This window comes from Dryobates pubescens, chromosome 17 (genome assembly GCF_014839835.1).
Source record: "Dryobates pubescens isolate bDryPub1 chromosome 17, bDryPub1.pri, whole genome shotgun sequence".
Lineage (NCBI taxonomy): Eukaryota > Metazoa > Chordata > Aves > Piciformes > Picidae > Dryobates > Dryobates pubescens.
In genome coordinates, this window is record NC_071628.1 from 17,413,329 (window position 1) to 17,431,671 (window position 18,343).

Here is an 18,343-nt window from a genome sequence, read left to right on the forward strand (position 1 = left end):
CAGCAGAATTGCATCTGCTTTTCCTAGGCCAGGTGGATAGCTCACAGCTCCTGCCCTGTGCTCCTCCTAGCCCCGGCTTGCCTAACTCCCCTTGGTCAACTGTGTGAAAGTTCTTTTTGAGACTGTTTGGCAAGTATTCAGACAGTTTTGTTTATTACAAAGGCATAGTATTTTTAAACCCCTCCCCGGCTATGTCTATAAAATACAAAGACCATCTGCAGCATCTGTACACATCTTAGAAATGAAATGTAGAAGTGTTGGAAATTTCCATATAAAAGACAATCCTGGTTAAATAAAAGTACCAAATTTCCCCCCAAAGGGTACTAGCCTAAACCCTTTTTTTTTCTATTCCACCAGCTGTCTAAGTGGAATATTATATTTACACACTTTTTGGTACCTTTAAACCAAAAACATTAAACTTTTAAGGAGAGAGGGGAAAAAAACCAAACCCACCATAATTTTAACTAATTTTTGAAAGAAAAACAATTGGTACCAAAAGACACTAAGCACACAGGTTGAGGTCTTTCATGTCAAGTATCAGGCCAGGGAAAGCAGTAAGCTAATGAACAAAAATTAAAAATCACCCAAGGAAACTCATACAAACATCTGGCTAATGAAGAAGTGAGATGACTGCTCCAGCACGCTTGTAAATAAACACGACTCGTTTGTGGACCACTGAACACGCTCAGACCATCTTGCAGCATAATTAGGCAACTGAGGTGAATACATGTTTGTTCCTCACAAACAGCTGACCAGAACCAATCTGGCATTAACTTGTAACATGTGTGTGCATGTCCCTGTGTGCACAGACACTCAGCTACTTTGCATAACAGAGCTTGGGGGCCTTGGTTGGTTAAAAAAGGAAAGGTACCTCCTCCCTGCATTAGCTCATCCTTACACTGACCTCACCTGCTTAGCCCCACCAAACCAGCAGGGCCAGAAAGCAGCATACCCCATGTCCCCAAGTGCTTTGTAGGTTGGGTCAATTTTCTCCTGGACAGAACAGTACTTTTCTAGCACAAAGCTTGAACTTACAAGGCCACTCCAGATGTTACAACAAATACTTGAGCAATCTTAAGAGACACTGGACTTAGGCTGTGCTGAAGACCACTTTGTTTTTACTAACAAATTAAGAGCTTGAACTCCCTTCCCTGCCTACACTATACTGTGTGTTACCATCACACAGCTTCCCCCCGCTCCCAGTAACTGAGAACAGCCTCTGTCTTGTATCAGGCCTTTGGTGCCTCAGCTTGCAAGTCAGCACGTGAACAGAGGCTGTGTGTCTGACAGAAATCAGTTGATACAAAATACAGCCTCCCTGTGGAAAGAGGGTAGTCAAAAGAAGCCTTAACCTGCAAGAGTGATATGTTACTATTGCTTCACCCTCCAGTGTACTTCACTCTCTTGCTTTTCCCCCTATAATGCTTGAGGGCTTTTCTGGCACAGCATCCAGGTGTGCATCAAAGCAAAGAGGAGGCTGCAGCATCAGAGGGTTTAATCCCCTCAAGCAATGCTTGTCCACATGGACATGCAGGTGTGTAAAAAGAAGGCACCACTAACCACTCTTCTTCCAGCATCTGCTTAAAAGTGACAGCAGCAGTAGCACCTCTTACGGCTTTGGCCACTTGGATGGAGCATGTCCTCATTTCTGAAACCCAGCAGGGTGCGAAGCCTGCTGAAAGCTACGTCAGCCTGCAACAGGCTAAGGAGGCAGCTGGCAGGGATCAGGATCTGTGCAGGGTTATAATGCTGAGAATTTGAGGTGCTTGTATAAAAACAGAGAGGCTCGTAAGACTTACAACCAAGCCCAGCCTTACAGAGGAGAAACCTGCTGTGTGTGTCTGTTATTTCCAGAAATGGGGAGAGGGAGGCAGGAGTGGAATAAGAACTTCCTGTAAGAATATACTGCAAAGGACTGGGGAGCAGGAGGGACAGCTGCATTAATCTTGCTACTTCTTCCTCTCAATTAAAGGCACTTCTAAAGCTACTAGGATACCATATCTACAGTAACTGCTTTAAGGTTAACAGTGCATTGTCCTGAAGTTGATTCCTACAGTCTAAATTCAAGGTTATGACAAAGATCACAAATCTGACTAACCATTAGAGAATACATTTTGGGGAGAGAAAGAAAAGGGAGGACACCCCTCCCCATGGATACACACTGCATTAGCACAGATGTAGGGTGCTCAAGTCACAGAACACAAGTCTGTATGTATGTACGTATGCACGTACCTGTTCCTCCTGAAGAGGCAACCTGATGAAATAGTTTGTTCCCAGATCTCAGCTGACAGCCTGTGTCCTCTGCCCGTAACTGCTTTGATATGGCAAGCTGTTTGGACACAAGAATCACTTCAGTCCTTCTCTGGGAAAAAAGGTATTTCCAGAAGAAGCCTCATTGATGACCACACCAAGTTAGCTAATGAAATGCTCTTTCACATATAATGAGCCAAACCATAACAAGAGAGAAGGAATTAGGGATCAGAAGCCCCAGCAGATGAAAACTACTGAAGGGGAGGTTGTGCGACTGGAAGCATGACTTGCTTTGCTTTTCAGCATATGTGCAAACCTTACATGATGTTTGTCTATAAAACCCCTAGAGCGTTCAGTGCCACGTTTAGCAGTGTTAACTCAGGACAGACAAAGTGATATGCTGCATTCTCCCCAGACCTTTAAACCACCACGTGACCTTAGTCTTCATTTGCAAGCGTCTCAGTGGATAGCCAGATTTTGGCACCGCTCAGAAATTTGCTCAAAGGTGTTCCCAGAATGCTCCGTCTGCATAGGTTACCTACAGGAGAAAATGGGAATGAGGAGGAGAGAAAGTCTGGGGTCCCAGAGGTATCATTTGAAGCACTTGTTCTGAAGTACATCCTGCTCTGATCCAGTTCCGAGCAGTTGGCTTGCAAGGAAGAGTTGCTTTTGTACTGCCGAAGATTGCGGTGCAACGTGTCTACTTCATCTGCCAGCAAAGAAACTTTATGGAAAGCGGTGATGAAGCCACCATGATTGATCTGGGCTTCAGGAACCCAGCGGAAGTAGCAGAGTTTCCACAGTTTCACTTGTGTTCCAGAGACACGGGGTAGAATGATGCCGTGCAAATCGACAGGCTTTGCAAACCAGTCTCTGAAGTACTGTTCCATACTGTTACTCTGACTCTCTGTTTGCTGTAAAAACTCCGGTTTCAGTTTTAAGATCAGAGAGTTTCTTCTTGGAAGGAACTCTTGCTCACTGATGATTCCATTTTTAAATGCTGGGGGCACACCTCGCAATGTGGAGCTGTAGTTTTTCTGCAGAAAATACATACTGGTAATTTTCCAGTTTTATGCTGATTTAAATAGCAGATTTCCCTGAGCTGCTAGGATGCATCATCCAGAGAAATGATGTGACCTTTTAACAGTTCTGAGCTTGTGACTCACTACTGCAGGGCTCACAGGGCAAACAATGTGGCCTTTAAAAAGAAATACATGTTTTCTAGACTTTCTAAAACAACAAATAATGAATTAACTGTTCTTTACTGAGGAAACCCAACAGCCCCAGGGGAAACAAGTGGCATCTGAGCACTTTTCCATAGGTGAAATAATGTAAATATTGGAACACAAGGCTCAGCAATTTATATCTTTACTTCTACAGAAAAACTTTTTTTTTTTGGCCGAGAAGCAAAGAGAACTAACGCTGCTCCTGCTAAACCGTGGGTGTAAACCACCTCAGACCTGTCAGTTTGCTGGCATTAGCACCTTGTGGCTGAGCACAGCAACAGCCCATGCACAGACAGACAGCACTGGAGTTACCTTTGAGCGTTTAAAGGTTTTCACTGCTCCATTCTGGACACATGGTGCACTCTTTCCAATGTACAAAGGGTTGTGAAAGAGCAGGCGATCCCTGCTTGTGAACTGGAGAGACCAGTCCCAGACACAAGGAAATCTGAGGCCTTTCTCATCGCCCAGCTGAATATTTTTGCTTATGGCAAATTCCTGCAAGAAATAAATATACAGGCATGTTAAAAAAAATCTAAGAAAATAGGTTTATTGACAAACCTTTATTACAAACCAGTGCATCAGTATTGGCCAAAGAGCAGAACAAAGCAATAGAGTGGTGAGGCAGTCTGCTGCAGGAGAAGACAGCTGCACCCTGGTTTCCATTTGAGCAATGCAGAGGCAGGACTTCCTCAGCAAAAATTACTCTTCAATGACATTAAATGCATGTTTAAACCCTCTTAAATGTATGCTTAAACCCTCCACACTGCTATTTTGAGAATACTCTCTCAATGGTCTCTCAATGCTCCACTTCTAAGGTAGTTACCTGCAACTTTAAAGGGAAAATATTTAACAAACTAACAAAGTTTTGCTTTTGCCAGTCATCAAATGGTTTTGGTTTTTTTGTTTTGTTTTGTTGTTGTTGTTTTTTTACAGAGTTCTGATAGGTTCCAGTTTTCAAAATCAAATTTCAGTGTTCCATTTTCACAGTGTATTACTATTCAAACTTTACATAGCCCTTCCCAACTTCCACTATTAAAACAATTATAACAAGAGATTTCCAAGTTTGCCTGAAGTGTGAAATTGTATTTATTGCCTGTCATTCTGCTTTATCATTTCCAGAGAGAAATCTGTTTCCCAGAGGAGTACAAATACCACCACATTCACAGGGTGGGGGGAATAGAAGAAATTCATCAGAGTTGCTTCTTGACAGTTAGTTACTGTCTGTGCAACAGTCACCTGAAAAGACATTCTGATCATATGCACCAAGGAGCTGAATGTTTTGTCCCATACAGAGCAGGACATTTTGAAAAATACAAAGGAATGCCACTGAGCTGAGCTGATGTTACTCCCAAGAGGGCAAGCTGCAGTCTGATCTGAGGAGTCGGTGTACCACCTCATACTCACAGTGCTCTCCTTCACTCGCTGGTGAGGGCAGTTGAAAAGGAAAGTGCCAAACAGCGAGATCCGTGCGCTGTCATACAGGATGGTCAAGTACACTTCAGAGAACTCAAAGGCTGCTGGGTATTGTTCTAGCAGCTGCCAAACACAGTCAAGAAACATCAAGAACAAAGGAGACTGTGGAAAGAAACAGAGAATTTTAAGATTTAACACTATACCATTTCCCACACCATACCAATTTCTTTGCTCCATTAGGGTATTTAGCTATACCTCTAGTATATTCCTCAACAGGGTAAACCCTTGGCAGCATTGTATCTTTCATGACGTTACTCAACTCTTAATACCTTGTATTCCTTTGCACCCACTTTCACAAGCAACTGTGTCAACTGGCTTTCTCCACATTACCTTTTCACAGCTTTCCCTGCTGTGTAACAAGCCAGTCAGTTCTTTCCTGGACTCTCTTCACACTCATGCAGCTGCAAAAATGCTTTCTGTCATCTTGCACATCCCTTATAATTTCCAAATCAGTGCTAGTAGAAGCCTTCCTTTCTGCTCAGCCTTGTGTCCCCAACTTATGTACTTCCTTCTTGTTTGAAGTTACTGGAGAACTTACGATTTAGCCATAGGAACTTCTCACTTCACTTTCTAGCTCTTTCCACAGTGGCCCATGAATGGCAGAACTATAAATTGTTATGTATACAAAGCTTTACAAGTGTTTTCCTCATTCAAGCTTCAGTCTTCTGTATATCCTTTCCTAGGGTCAAAAATATCTGCTCTCTCATTACCCCCCCCCGGTATTTCAGTTACTTTGTCCCTTCATGCATTTTCTCTGCTTTGTGCTCAATGCCCTCAGTTTGTCTCTTGGCTCCACTCTGGGGATATTGCCTTTCTATTGCACTTGGGCACTGTCCCTGCAAAAAAGCTGCTAATGTAGGGTCCTCTATTTTTACAACTGGAATTACAAGTCTTGCCTTTGCAATCAAGAGGTCAAATAAGATTAGCTGAAATACTGAAAAATCAGGCACTGTGCAACCCTCTATTAATCTGCTTGGCAGCTGTGTACCAGTTCATAAAGCTGCAGTGCTTCTCCATCAGCTCAGTACTTGGGAAACTACTGCATACTGATATAAGCAAACATGCAAAACAACAGGGATGAAAACACATACCCCTGGTAAGACAACCAGAATAATCGACCCCTTGCTAACCTCCTTTTATTTCAGTTTAATACGTGGGTTGTGCTAGCATCTGTTAACAGTGGGACCATTTCCTGTGCAACACTAAAGCAACATAAAATCCCAGCAGATCACACCCACAGTTTACTGAACCTCACATGGCTATTGGAGGATAAAGAAAATCCATCTCCAACCTGGGCAAAGTCTCATTTTCTCTGTGAGATTTGAAAGTATTATGAAATATTTTTCCTTTTAAAATTTCTGTGTCAATAAAATGGAGGCAGATACCATTGTCACATACAAATACCATTCATTCTTACCTCTTTGTCAGATCTCTTTAAGTGGTTACATCTGTCTAAAAACTGATACCCTGCCATGACCCATTCCTTCTGTATTAAGCTTTGAAATCCAACAATTGTTCTGAAGTAGGGATCCAGCATGACTTGAATGAGAGAAGCAGCAAGACAGCTCAGATCCCGTCCTTCTTCCTCTGTGAATATAATATACATAATGGATGAAATATTTCAGTTATATATACACATGCAGACCCCAGAGCAGAAAGTGGCAACCAGGTCTCAAGTTTTTCTTTCAATTTCTTTTAAAACATGCTTTTTGCAGCTGTAGTTCATGTATTTTTAACTGAGACTGATACTACAGAAAACGTTCCTGCAGCATACAGCACAACAATGCATTCATCAGGAAGAAAATAGCCACCCAAACACCTGGTATTTAAAGCAAGATACGCTGACAAGGAGGGTGTTCTTGTTGCTGGAAATTTTCAACGCAATTTCCACCCTGAAGCAGTTTTGGAAGGCCACTGTATGGGAGTGGATTAAAGCAGCTGAATGGGGGTTGTGAAAATTACAGAAATAACAACATCTCCCATCTTGGCATGAGCACATTTTTCAGTGCCTTTTTTTCCCCCTGGAATATCTGCACACAACAGCCGCCACTGCTAATGTAATACTTTTGTACATAGGCCCTTTAATTAAAACTGGTATTGTTTGTGCAACGAGTTCTTGCCCAATTAACACAGTACTAAAGTTCACCCTGAAGTTTCAATTCTGTCATGTCATTACCAGAGGAAAAACCAGAAAGACCCAAATCTCCCTTTGATGCTATGGACAGTTCAGTTCATGTACATAATAAAACTATTTTTAATTCTAGTTCCTCAAATACCTAAAATATTTACAAGTGAAAGGGTTTCTGTATAAGAATTACAGATGATTTAATCTAAATGTGTGTATCTCCATTATAATACTAGTGCACACTATGTGGTCGCATTACCTTGCAGAACTACAGAAACATGCTTACACTCCATCATATAGACAAGCTCAGCAGAATGCCTAAGAAACGACCTAGACAGAGAAAGCAAGTGATACAACAGTTAGTACAGCTGGTTCACACTCTAGACAAAAAATACATCTGTGATCTCTCTGTTTTCCTAACTCGTATAACAGAATCCTTCAACTGATTCACTGCTTATTTACACTGATGAACGTTCATCACATCACATTAACCAGCACTTTATAAATGGTACAAACCTAATGTACTCTAACCAGCGAGTATTTTCCAGAGAGGATAGCCACTTCTCTTCAGTTTCTTCAAAAGGCTCTGTAACAAGGAAAGAATTGCAGAACAACTTTGTATAACTCTTGCCCTTAGCCAGATCTATTTGAGCTCTCTGTATTTCAAGAAAATGGCCACCATGAAAGAAGGACAGTCCAGCATACCATTAACACACAGCTGTTTGAGTTTGATATGTGCAGCCTGGATTTCCTGGATGCTGGGGAGACACTTGTCCAGATCAGACTTGTAGACGTCACTTCTCAGAGGATGGCTTCGAGTTATTGCATTACAAATCCTAAGCAAGAAAAAGACCTCTTACTATTGGAGAGGAAAGAAAGATTGTCAAGAAATGTGCCACAGTCTTGGAACTGCAAACAACTAAAACCACATAAAACACGTGCCTTACTTTCAAACAAAGTTTTCTAGTTTATATTCAGGAGACATACTGCTCCTGCCACAAAGGTACTGACTCCAATATTTTGGTATTTGTTAGCTACAAAACAAAAAAGGGAAATGCTGGATCATTAAGACAGCACATCTGGCAAAATCAGAGGCTGATGTATGGTTAAATAGCTCCACACAATTTTTCATCTCCCATAAGATTATTGATTATCTAAGCTACATAAAAAGCACGCACGTACGGTGTACAAGGCCAAGAAATGTGACAGCATTTCAAACCGAACTCAGAGCACCCAGCCTAACACACACAATATATGTGCATGTACTGCTACAAAAAGTCACCTGACAAACCAAAAAAACAAAACCCAAGCCCACAAACTACTTAGGCAAGGTTCTAAACCACTTCATCTTTCATCAAGGGCAGCGAGTGACAAATACTCCACCGAAATACCATCTGCGTTGTGGCATTCTGGCACTTCCCAGTGCTGCAAGTAAGTGTTCCTGTGTCTTCCTGAAGCAGGGAAGACAACATCTGAAACTGTATTACAGTAGCATCAATAGAAAAGATTCATCCTGATTCTTCTATCAATAAATTACGTCAGCTGAATGACTTGCCACCTAAAAGCCAAACAGCCCTTAAAATTTGAAAACTCACTGAGGATTTGAAAGAGCAGTGGACCTTGAGCAGGAATTGTGCCAGAGCTGTATCTGGAGAACAGCTGTGAAAAGCCACTGCGCTACAATATTGTGAAGCAAGTCTCCTTCTCCATCACCAACTGCTGCTCTGTGTTACACACAGTCTCCACTTGCATTATCCCAGGTATCTGATTAAAGAGTAACATAACTCCTCACGTACCTTTGATCAATTCTTCTTTGTTGCAACACATCTTTAATGTGGGCCATTCTTACAAGGGCACTTCCATTAGGGTGATTCCAGGACCATAACTAATATGGGAAGGGGGAAAAAAAACCACAACAAAAAAGAAATCACAAAATGATGCAGATTCTTGCTATTCCACAGGCATGTTTTAATCAATGCTCCATACAAAACTATGTTAATTAGCATACATATCATTAATAGTGTACAGTGGTCAAGAACAGTAACAGAATGAAGTCTACACTTACTGGCATTCGTCTCCCAATGAAAGAGTAGGAGTATAGTTTAAGGTCTTGATCTGCTAAGGAAGATGGAACCACAAAATATTCTGGAAGGCTTGGGGAAAAAAGTTGATACAAAAGGTTACTTCTTGCAGTGCTGCCCTACCAACTCTTAAAATATTCCACTGGCCCCTAAACCAGCAGTGCTAACTGCTTGTCTTGTTCGTCTGCATGATCTTACACACCACTGGCACAGCTCAGATGTATTTGCTTAGAAACGAGCATGACTCAGAGGGAACTACAGAATCATGAAAGCAACAGATGTCAAAATATGACAATTTCTGTAATGACAACACTGGAATCTTTCAATTGAGGGCCTGTCCACAGAGTGGCACATTTCAGAAGTGAAGTACAGCATTAGGTAGGATGGAGGCTTGGACAGAGGAGACAGGAAAAGACAGTAAAATAATTGCTTTGTTTTCTTCTACTTGTGTAGTAATAGAAACTTACCAAGTAGATATCATATAACCTTCATTGACTGAACAAACTCTCCATTCTGATGCACCTGTCCTTTTGATTTCTCTATCCCAATCAGAGTAAGTTTCAAACAAAGGTGTCTGCTGACCGCTGGCACTGCCAATGCTGCCACCACCACCGCCTCCAGGGTCTATTCCATTCACCTTCTTTGCTAGGAAAAGAAAATTCATCAATGCACTTTTTAAGGGGAGAAAAAAAAAAAAGTCACATTCTTCACCTTCCAAATTACAAGTATGAGCCCCCAGCATCAGGACTATCATTACCTACTCTTGTGTTACATCAGATCAGTGATTTAATGACAGCTTAGTGATACATAAAGATGGAAATGTATTTCTCTTCCTGCCATTTCAACAAGGAAGCACACACAATCAGTAGGTTGTGCTGCTTGCTGGAAAGCAAGACATACTAACACTTGGGGAACGAATGTTATCTTCAGCCACAGAGTTTCTCTCTTGTGCATGCCAATGTTACCAACCTTTTGAAAACATGAACTCTCCATAGGCTACCCTTTAACTAGGTAGCTTCTGAAGAAAGTCAAATAAAAATTGTACTATTTCAACAGCTTTAAACAACTGCTGTATTAGCAGCAAATAAACTGAAGGTCAGGTTAAAGCAGGTATATGTGTTTTTATATATATATCTATGTATGTATGTACGTACAGACAAAAAAATGGCCTATCATTATTTGGATAGGGACCAAGATGATTATGTAGATTGTTACTAATACAGAAGGCTCTCCTTTGCTAGTCATTTTTTGGGTGCCAAGGAGGCAGACTACATTATGTCTCTAGACATTTGGAAGCCAATTTTTAGATGAAAGTAAACTAAACCCTATTCCCTCAGTCATGAAAGCTCCTAGCTCTAGCAAAAGTCTATGAAGATCTCAGTCCCACCCAAACAGTGCAGAATACAGCCTTACGGCTCTACTCTCATCTCAGATATTGTGTACTTTCTGTATCTATCGGCATCATCCTTGCACCAGTACTCAGATGACTTAAATTTTTCAAGAGAAAACTGGACTAAAATCAGAACAAAGTAGTTGTTCAAGGACAGTATACAGAGAAATAGGACAATTACCCCAAAATGTTTTAAGTGTGGTGTTAAAAAGGAGGATATATCATCAAATATAGCCTGGTAAATAAAAAAACAAAAAGCTGTACATATGAACTAGAGCAATGCAGACTCGTTCTGTTCTTCAAGAACAGGTTACCCAGGGAGGTCATGGATGCCCCCTCTCTGGAGGTGTTTGAGGCCATGAGGCCTTGAGCAACCTGGTCTAGTGGAAGGTGTCCCTGTCCTTGGCAGGGGGTTTGGAACTAAATGATCTTTAAGGCCCAGCCCAATGCAAACCACTCTATGATTCTAAGAAGCACAAAGAAAGTAATTTAATTTTTATTTTACTGTGACTAGCAGGGATAGAAAGTTGTAAAACAGTGCTGGAATTGTAAGAGGAAAGCCAGAGATCTATGCTACAAACACCAAGGTTCACAATGACAGAAAACCCCCAACCCAAATCAAAGGTATTTCAACTGCAGCACAGCAGAACAACTACCTTTTGCAATTCTGGCCTGCTGCTCTAGAGGAACAACATTTTTTTACCCACCTTATGTAATTTTTCCACTAGGTATTTTTCCATACAGCAAATGGCATTTTAAGGACAGACTGAAGGCAACTTAGTGAGAGACTAACATTTTGTTCACACTCCACTAACATTTCATTGTAATTTTATCCACAAATTGGCTTCCTCCCTAGCACTTTTATAAAGCTGAAGTTCACAGACCTTTATCAGGTATGTATGTGCAACGTAATACCATGCACATTTAATTCTTGTGCATGCACAGGGCAGTCATGTAGGCACCCACAGGAAAAACATGCATTTTGGTGCAAATTAGAAGGCCTCAGCTCCTAATTCCACAACATTCAAGTTTTGTTACAGGCAGAGCAGCAGTTTCTAATGCCAGCTGCTGAGAAGTAACTATTTCAGCACCACAGAACTACATTGGTGGCAATTTCTCTCTTTGGAGGCTTGTAATGCTAGAACTGATGGTTTTCAGCTGTGTATTGGCTGGGGAACACTAAACAGTGACCGCACAGCATTACACTAGAAATCAAGTTCCAAAGGCATCTTTTACAGGCTTACCTAACTGACAAGGTTCAGTTGGAGATTGGCCTTGAGCAGAGAGGGTGTGCTCCAACTCAGCAGGAGTGGTGGAGGTTTTGAGTGGTAAGAACTGCCTAGTAAGCCTCTAGGAAAGAAGGTATGGAGTCCCAAGTTGCACAAATCCTCCTGCAATACCACCAGAAGAGAAACTTATTCCCAAAAGAAGGGCAGGTGAACAAGCCTGCCTGATGGGACATTAGCTAGGTACCTACAGTACTGATAGAGACATACAATAGGAGGATTGAAGCATGAAGTAAGAAATGAATATTCATGCTGACATAGGTTTTGGGTTGGTTTCAGACAGGAAAGACATTTCTTTTGATTTTGGTCGTTACTGTCTATCACAATGGATAACTTAGATCAAACGTAAGAGGTTGGGTGCAGCACAAGCCAATTTTGTTACTCCTGGAGAAAGCCTCAAATGTTTTTTGCCACTGCTTCTAGACAGAAGTCTTGCTAAAATTACATATTGTGAAATGGGAAAAAAATAATCCAAAATATTTTCATACTTACCTGGATTGTGATATATTTCCCCAACGTACTCAAATGCAAAGAGAAGCTGAAGGTCCGTTGGCTGAGAATAATGAGCTATTGCAAGGCACACCTAGGAAAGAAACAATTACTTTTATAGGTATGAAATTAATTGCCTTTAATTATGACAGCATGAAATAGGCAGAGCAAAAGTTAAAACCCATTTCCATATTTTGAGGTGAGTGAACTGTATAGTGAAATATACTCCTATGTGCCAAGAGACCATAATCATAGCAGGCGAGTTCACAACCATTGATAAGAGCGATTAACTGATAGGGGCAGACCGAGCTTTTGTAAGGAAGGTCTGACTGCAACAGGCATCCCCTATACACAACTGTGTGTCAACAGAATCAAGCAGGGACTTGGAACTACTGTGCCGTGCCTGCCCACCTGCACAGGGAAGTAAGGAGGAAAACTGAACAAGAAAAGAGCACAACACACAAGCGATGAGCACACTAAAGATGAATCTCATTTGTTATTGGCCTTTGAGAAACAATTTTTTTCTTATAAAAAGTACTTATTGCCACAGCATAAAGATGGCCAAAAAAGGTCTAACCTTGCACTCTGTTTCTGACAGTGGCAAGCAACTAATGCTAAGAGAAGAGGGCAGAAACAGAGAATGCATACCATGGCATTTTACCATGATATGTTTCAAATTGACAGTTCAGGTACTTCCTATTCAACAGCATCTGACAGGTATTTCTTCTACAGAGTTGTCACCTGGGCCAAGAAGTCTTTGAAGTGTGACTTCCCTTTTCAAAAGCCCTGTTGGCTCTTCCCTAAAGTATCACATTTAACCAAGAGTTTGCACCTATTTCTTTTTTTGTGTGCTATCTTTTCCACTAATTCACCCTATACAGGCATTAGGGCTTACCAGTCTTTGCTACCCAAAACTCAACCTTCAAACATTTCTACTCCTGGAAAGGAAAACAAAAGGTTGCTCTTTGAAGACCTCCAGAACCTATGTCACTCCTACATCTAATTAAGTTGTATTCCAAAATTATGAAGGGTTTTGATGTATATAAACAAAAAGCAAATTATTTGGTAATAAAGAACAGCTTTTCCCCAGGTTACTTTGAAATAAGTAATTCCCAGTGGGAGAAGCCACTTGCAGTTTGTCAGTGGAATGGCAGGCCAAAGATTCTCCATCCATCTCCAATTAAAAAAAATAAATTAGTTTTAGTCTAAGTGCTTGTGTGTGTGATCTACAGCTGATTAAACATGCCAGCAGTCCCTCCTTTCCCAGTCTCTCATTGATCTTGAGGACTGAAACATCAGCCAGACTTTTTAAGGGTAGGAAGATGTCAGCTTTGTTACAATTTGGCCTGGCCCTTATAGGTTCTGTTCCAGGTGGCTGGATTTGAAACCCACCCACGGTTATACCTGCAGGTTTATCCAAGTGCCAGCACTGTCACTGACAATCTGATGCACCAATCCAGTTTAACCACGCTGAGTCAACAAGCCCTGTCCTGGGAAGAGGAATTCAGCAGAGACTTAAAAGCAAGAGAGAGCTGCATCCTCAGAACAGCAGAGATTAGCATGTGGCGCAAGGAATAACCTTGCCTAAGACTTCACATTCTTTGCAACCATTCTGGGACCAGCATCACACAAGCAACTGATTTTCTACCTATATAAATTGCTCATTTTTGTAGAACCCTATGATTATTAAAATTCAGAGTGCAGGTTTCAGATTGTAAACTTCAAATACAATCAAGGTCTGCTAGCCTTTCTCTCATTGAATATGGATATTCACTAATAAATACAAAAGAACTGACAAAACCCCTAATATCTAGGAGAATCAAACTCAGGATGAAAAATACCCTTCCAAGCAGAGATCTGCACCGTTATTCTCCAAATATCAGGATGTGATTTGGAGTCTTTAGCTTTGCCTTTTTCCCCTCAGTATTTGCTTCTCCATTTTACTAAAATGAAAAGGAGGTTATAAACCACAACACTCTGTTTATCATGTTCAGAAGCAGAAATTCCATGTGAGGAACTTTTGTAATGAGGGACAAAGACAGTGTAAGGTCACATTATTACCACCTACAAGTTTTCCCGTCCCTTTTCTTCTATCAGCTCTTCAAGATGTTTTATATATGACAATATGTTGGCAGTATATATTCACTGTTTAGCAGTTTAAGATGTTAGTTTTGAAAGATATTCTGTGCATCCAAGAAGCTGTTTTCTGTGAGGGACAGAGTTTTGCTGTTTGCACAGACATAAAGGCAAGATTTGCAGGACACACCGCCGAAGGCATGCTACTGCCAGCAGCATTGTGCCCCAGGAAAAAAACCTGAGAGCTCACTTACACCAAGTTCTGCATGAAGAAAGGTACTGTACTCTTACTATCCTGTATGCAACATATATGGCATTGCCTTTTCTCACACTTTTCTACAAAACAGTAGTGATTCTACACTAACTTGAATTGAAAATCTTAATTATTTTTTTTTCACTCTCTCCAAAAGAAATAAAAAAATCTTATAAAATCTTAGAAGAACAGTTGCTTTAACTTATCTCTCCACACTTTCAGTCCTACAATGAAACTGCAAAGGAAAATAGAGGACAGCACACTCTGAAGCAGGGTGGACCCCCAGACAATACAAGTGTCACTAGGAAATTTTAGCATGACTTCTCTCATTAAGATTTAGAAGGTCACTTCTAGGACTTGGTAAAATATTTGATAACTACCATGAAGTAACTGGATGCACATTTTATTACATCTTGTGCTTTCAGGGTGCAAAGCTAAGCTGAAGAAGCCAGTTATTCCATACTACCTTGCCTCTTCTAACAGACCACTTTTGCCTAGTGTTTACAATGAAACAAAATGGAACTGTGCACATACACATCCTGACTTCCACTTTTCCATGTAAGTATCAGTTACCATATTTAAAAGTAACAGCAACTCCTCTTCATTTACAGCAGTGACGGATGAAAGCCTTACACTGATCTATGCTTATGGATGAAGCGCAAGACCAAAACCATCCATTGCGGTACCAAGTAACACACTGGAACTAGAGTATCACCTGCTTTTACAAGCAGCAGCAGAAACCTGCAGAAAGACTGCATGTGTGCTCTGTTAAGACAGGTAAAATTGTGGGGGGGAAATGGGAGGCACCCAGATCTGGTTTCCAAAACACAGGATAGCTCAGCTGTGCTTTTGAACCCAGCAGCTGAAAAATGCTCCCCAGGTGCTCTCAGTATAGACATTAACTCACAACACCAGGTATGGCATGGGTCAAATAGTCCACCTGCAGATTACAACAGAGGGTCAGGATCTCCATTTCTGCTATTAAAGAAACTCAAACATATTTCTATCATGCTGCTGCCTTCATTTTTTACATTTTAGACAAATTCCACTCACGTATACACTAAACAAGTATTGAAGAAGTACTAATTTTCAGTTTATTCCTCATTAAATCCACATAGTAGTCGTATTGTTCAAAAGTTTCAAAAGACAAGCACATTCCACAGATCTCAGCAGATTACCACCATAAGTAGAAAGTTCTTAAATTGGAAGACAAACATGTTTTACAGGAAATGTTCTCATATCAACTGAAAAATGTTTGGTATTCTTGCCAATTTACAATTGTGTAAAGCTGAAGATATTTAGGCTCATTCAAGTAACAAGAGAATAGGCTGCTTGTGGAAAGTTCATTTATTAAATGCAGTAAACACAATGGCTGTAATTATTTCATAGTACAAAGGCCACTTCCCTATGTCAGCATCCCCTGTTCAAATCCCATCTGGGAAAAATAAATGACACTCGCAGGCCAAGCCCTCCTCTTCAACAGGAATGTTACCAAGGACAAAGAGCTTCAAAACATTGCTAATGTTCATGGAAAGTAACTCTGACAGTCATATTGAAGATGTGTTAGCATAGTCCTGCACTTCACCTCATACCTGCTTTACGAACTCACTGGAGGGTTACTATTTTCCCCTGCTACTGCAATTCCTATTAGGAGTAGACACTTATAACAGAAAGTCATGCAACCAAGACCAGATCAAGTCCCATGGACAGAATTCATTAATCTTCCTAGGTGGGAAGTCTTCCTGGAAAAAATTAAGCTTTTAGGTAACAAGACTTTCATCCCTAACCATCATGCATGTTCTTCTAGTTGCTAGGCTATGAATTATTTCATCAAGAACTGTTTTCTTTCCTTCTGTAAGAATTCCAACACCAGCTATATGTAACACTTCGTTTGCTTGGAGTACAAAAGTCACCTACGTGAAACAGCACAAGGATTTCAGAAGCTGAAGTTACTTTTTTATATACCAGAATCCTTGTTTGCACAAGAATGTTTGAATTCTAAGCCTTGAATTCTAAGATTCCTAAGCCTTAAGAGAAATAGTTGACTGCTATTTTTAAAAATACCTTTATATACCCTTACTTCTGAAAAAGTTTTCTTCACCCTCTCCAAAGATCATAGCATTCATTTCTTCTCTTACATTCCCACTGTCTTCAGGTATTGCTGTACTGATCTGTACACAAACAATTAGAACAAGGTAATATAGAAGCAGGGGGGGTGGGGTGTGAAGGGATGGTCAGGACCACTTGTCCAAACTCTTGAGTTTTGTATTATTCTTCATAACAATTGGGAAAAAAAAAAACTGTTCCACTCCATCCCAACTGTTATGACGCATGAGAAGGCTACTTTTGATTGCACAGGAAACAAGATTTGAGATAAATCGTTTTCCTTCTGTTTTGATTAAGCACTTGCTTCTGAAACTGCTCTCACACTCATTTAGGGAAAAAAAGCTTCCTGAAGGAAAAGAACTGAGGGCATGCCAGAAGAGAAAGGGACTGAGAAAATGGAGACATAGTCAGGAAACTGGCACACACCCTATAATCTCCTGCCTAGTGTACTGCCAAGATTCATGTGTGTGGTGAGGCAACATGCTACACATCATCTGTCAGTCACAGCATCTAAAGCCTCAACTTTTCATACTGTTTCATTTCTTTAGTCCAGTGTGGCTATTACAGTAGCTAGAAATTTGCAGTTTTCAGTCAGTTTTTGTTGTGGTCTTTTTGAACAAAATCATTCCTTTTCTCTGAAAGAATGTGAAATGCTGCTTCTTTTAAACTGCCTAACTTAAGACTTCCCCAACTTGCTTACCCTTGCATCCCCATCCTCCACTTCCTCCCACGCCCATCTGGCTTTCCTTCCTTTGGCGACTCTATAGCTTTATTTTAGAGACAAAACAGAACTGCACTGCTCAATAGTGATGAGAGCAAGTTTCTGTTCTATTATTCTTTAACTGTTGTCTCTAAAATATACATTAATAAAATATGTGCTTGGGTGATCAATGCTGAGACAGTATTTTATTAGCAGGTATTCACTGCAACTGATGATGAAGATATTTTTCTAATAGACCTGTTTTTTAAGTGTCTTCACAAAACTCAAAAATTACCTCAAAATATAACTAATTCACTTCAAAATGCAGTGTGTTCTTCCAATTTGTTTCTGCTTAAAGGTGGAGAAAAACACAACTGAAAGTTCTCCCAATATTCACCATGCATTCTGTTTAGACGTGTTCAAGTCAGTCAGACTGTCTACATGTGAACAAACTTGGATCCCTCTTTTCACACTTACTATCAAAAACAGAACCAGAATTCTAGTTCTATTCTAGTAAGATAGCTTAAAGGAAGGGGTTTTCTCCATTATGCCCTTTTCAGCAAATACAGGCACTTCCCTATGAACAGATCACGTTCTCTTTGCCAGCACCAATTTATGCCACTGAATGCAGTTATTTCCATTACATCCAAGGACCTATGCATGAAAGACATTACAAGTTATTAGCTCTTCTCCTTGTAGCTAAGGCTTATTTTAAAAAGCATTTTTTAAGTATCTCACTTTTATTTCTTTAACTATTGCTTTAAATAGAACATTTGCTAGCAACAAGTTATAGACATTTATATTCCCATAGTCTGAGTGTGTACTTTAGTAGGTTGGTGTTCTGACCTACCAGTGCTTTATTCATAGGATTTGTGCAAGTTTTCTTCC

General features: G+C 40.5%; 1 protein-coding gene across 1 annotated transcript in view; it reads right to left on the minus strand.

Moving 5' to 3' along the window:
* Positions 1-2,416: 2,416 nt before the first annotated feature.
* The window catches only part of MTMR10 (myotubularin related protein 10), a 34,793-nt gene continuing 18,866 nt past the window's right edge, over positions 2,417-18,343 (minus strand). The window contains exons 6-16 of the mRNA XM_054168741.1: positions 12,324-12,414; positions 9,623-9,800; positions 9,140-9,227; positions 8,871-8,959; positions 7,780-7,910; positions 7,591-7,660; positions 7,334-7,404; positions 6,367-6,536; positions 4,881-5,051; positions 3,789-3,971; positions 2,417-3,287 (exon numbers count right to left, since the gene is read on the minus strand). Of these exons, the coding sequence (XP_054024716.1) occupies positions 2,688-3,287; positions 3,789-3,971; positions 4,881-5,051; positions 6,367-6,536; positions 7,334-7,404; positions 7,591-7,660; positions 7,780-7,910; positions 8,871-8,959; positions 9,140-9,227; positions 9,623-9,800; positions 12,324-12,414 (1,842 nt within the window). The 3' untranslated portion in view covers positions 2,417-2,687. The remainder of the gene's footprint in view (positions 3,288-3,788; positions 3,972-4,880; positions 5,052-6,366; positions 6,537-7,333; positions 7,405-7,590; positions 7,661-7,779; positions 7,911-8,870; positions 8,960-9,139; positions 9,228-9,622; positions 9,801-12,323; positions 12,415-18,343) is intronic.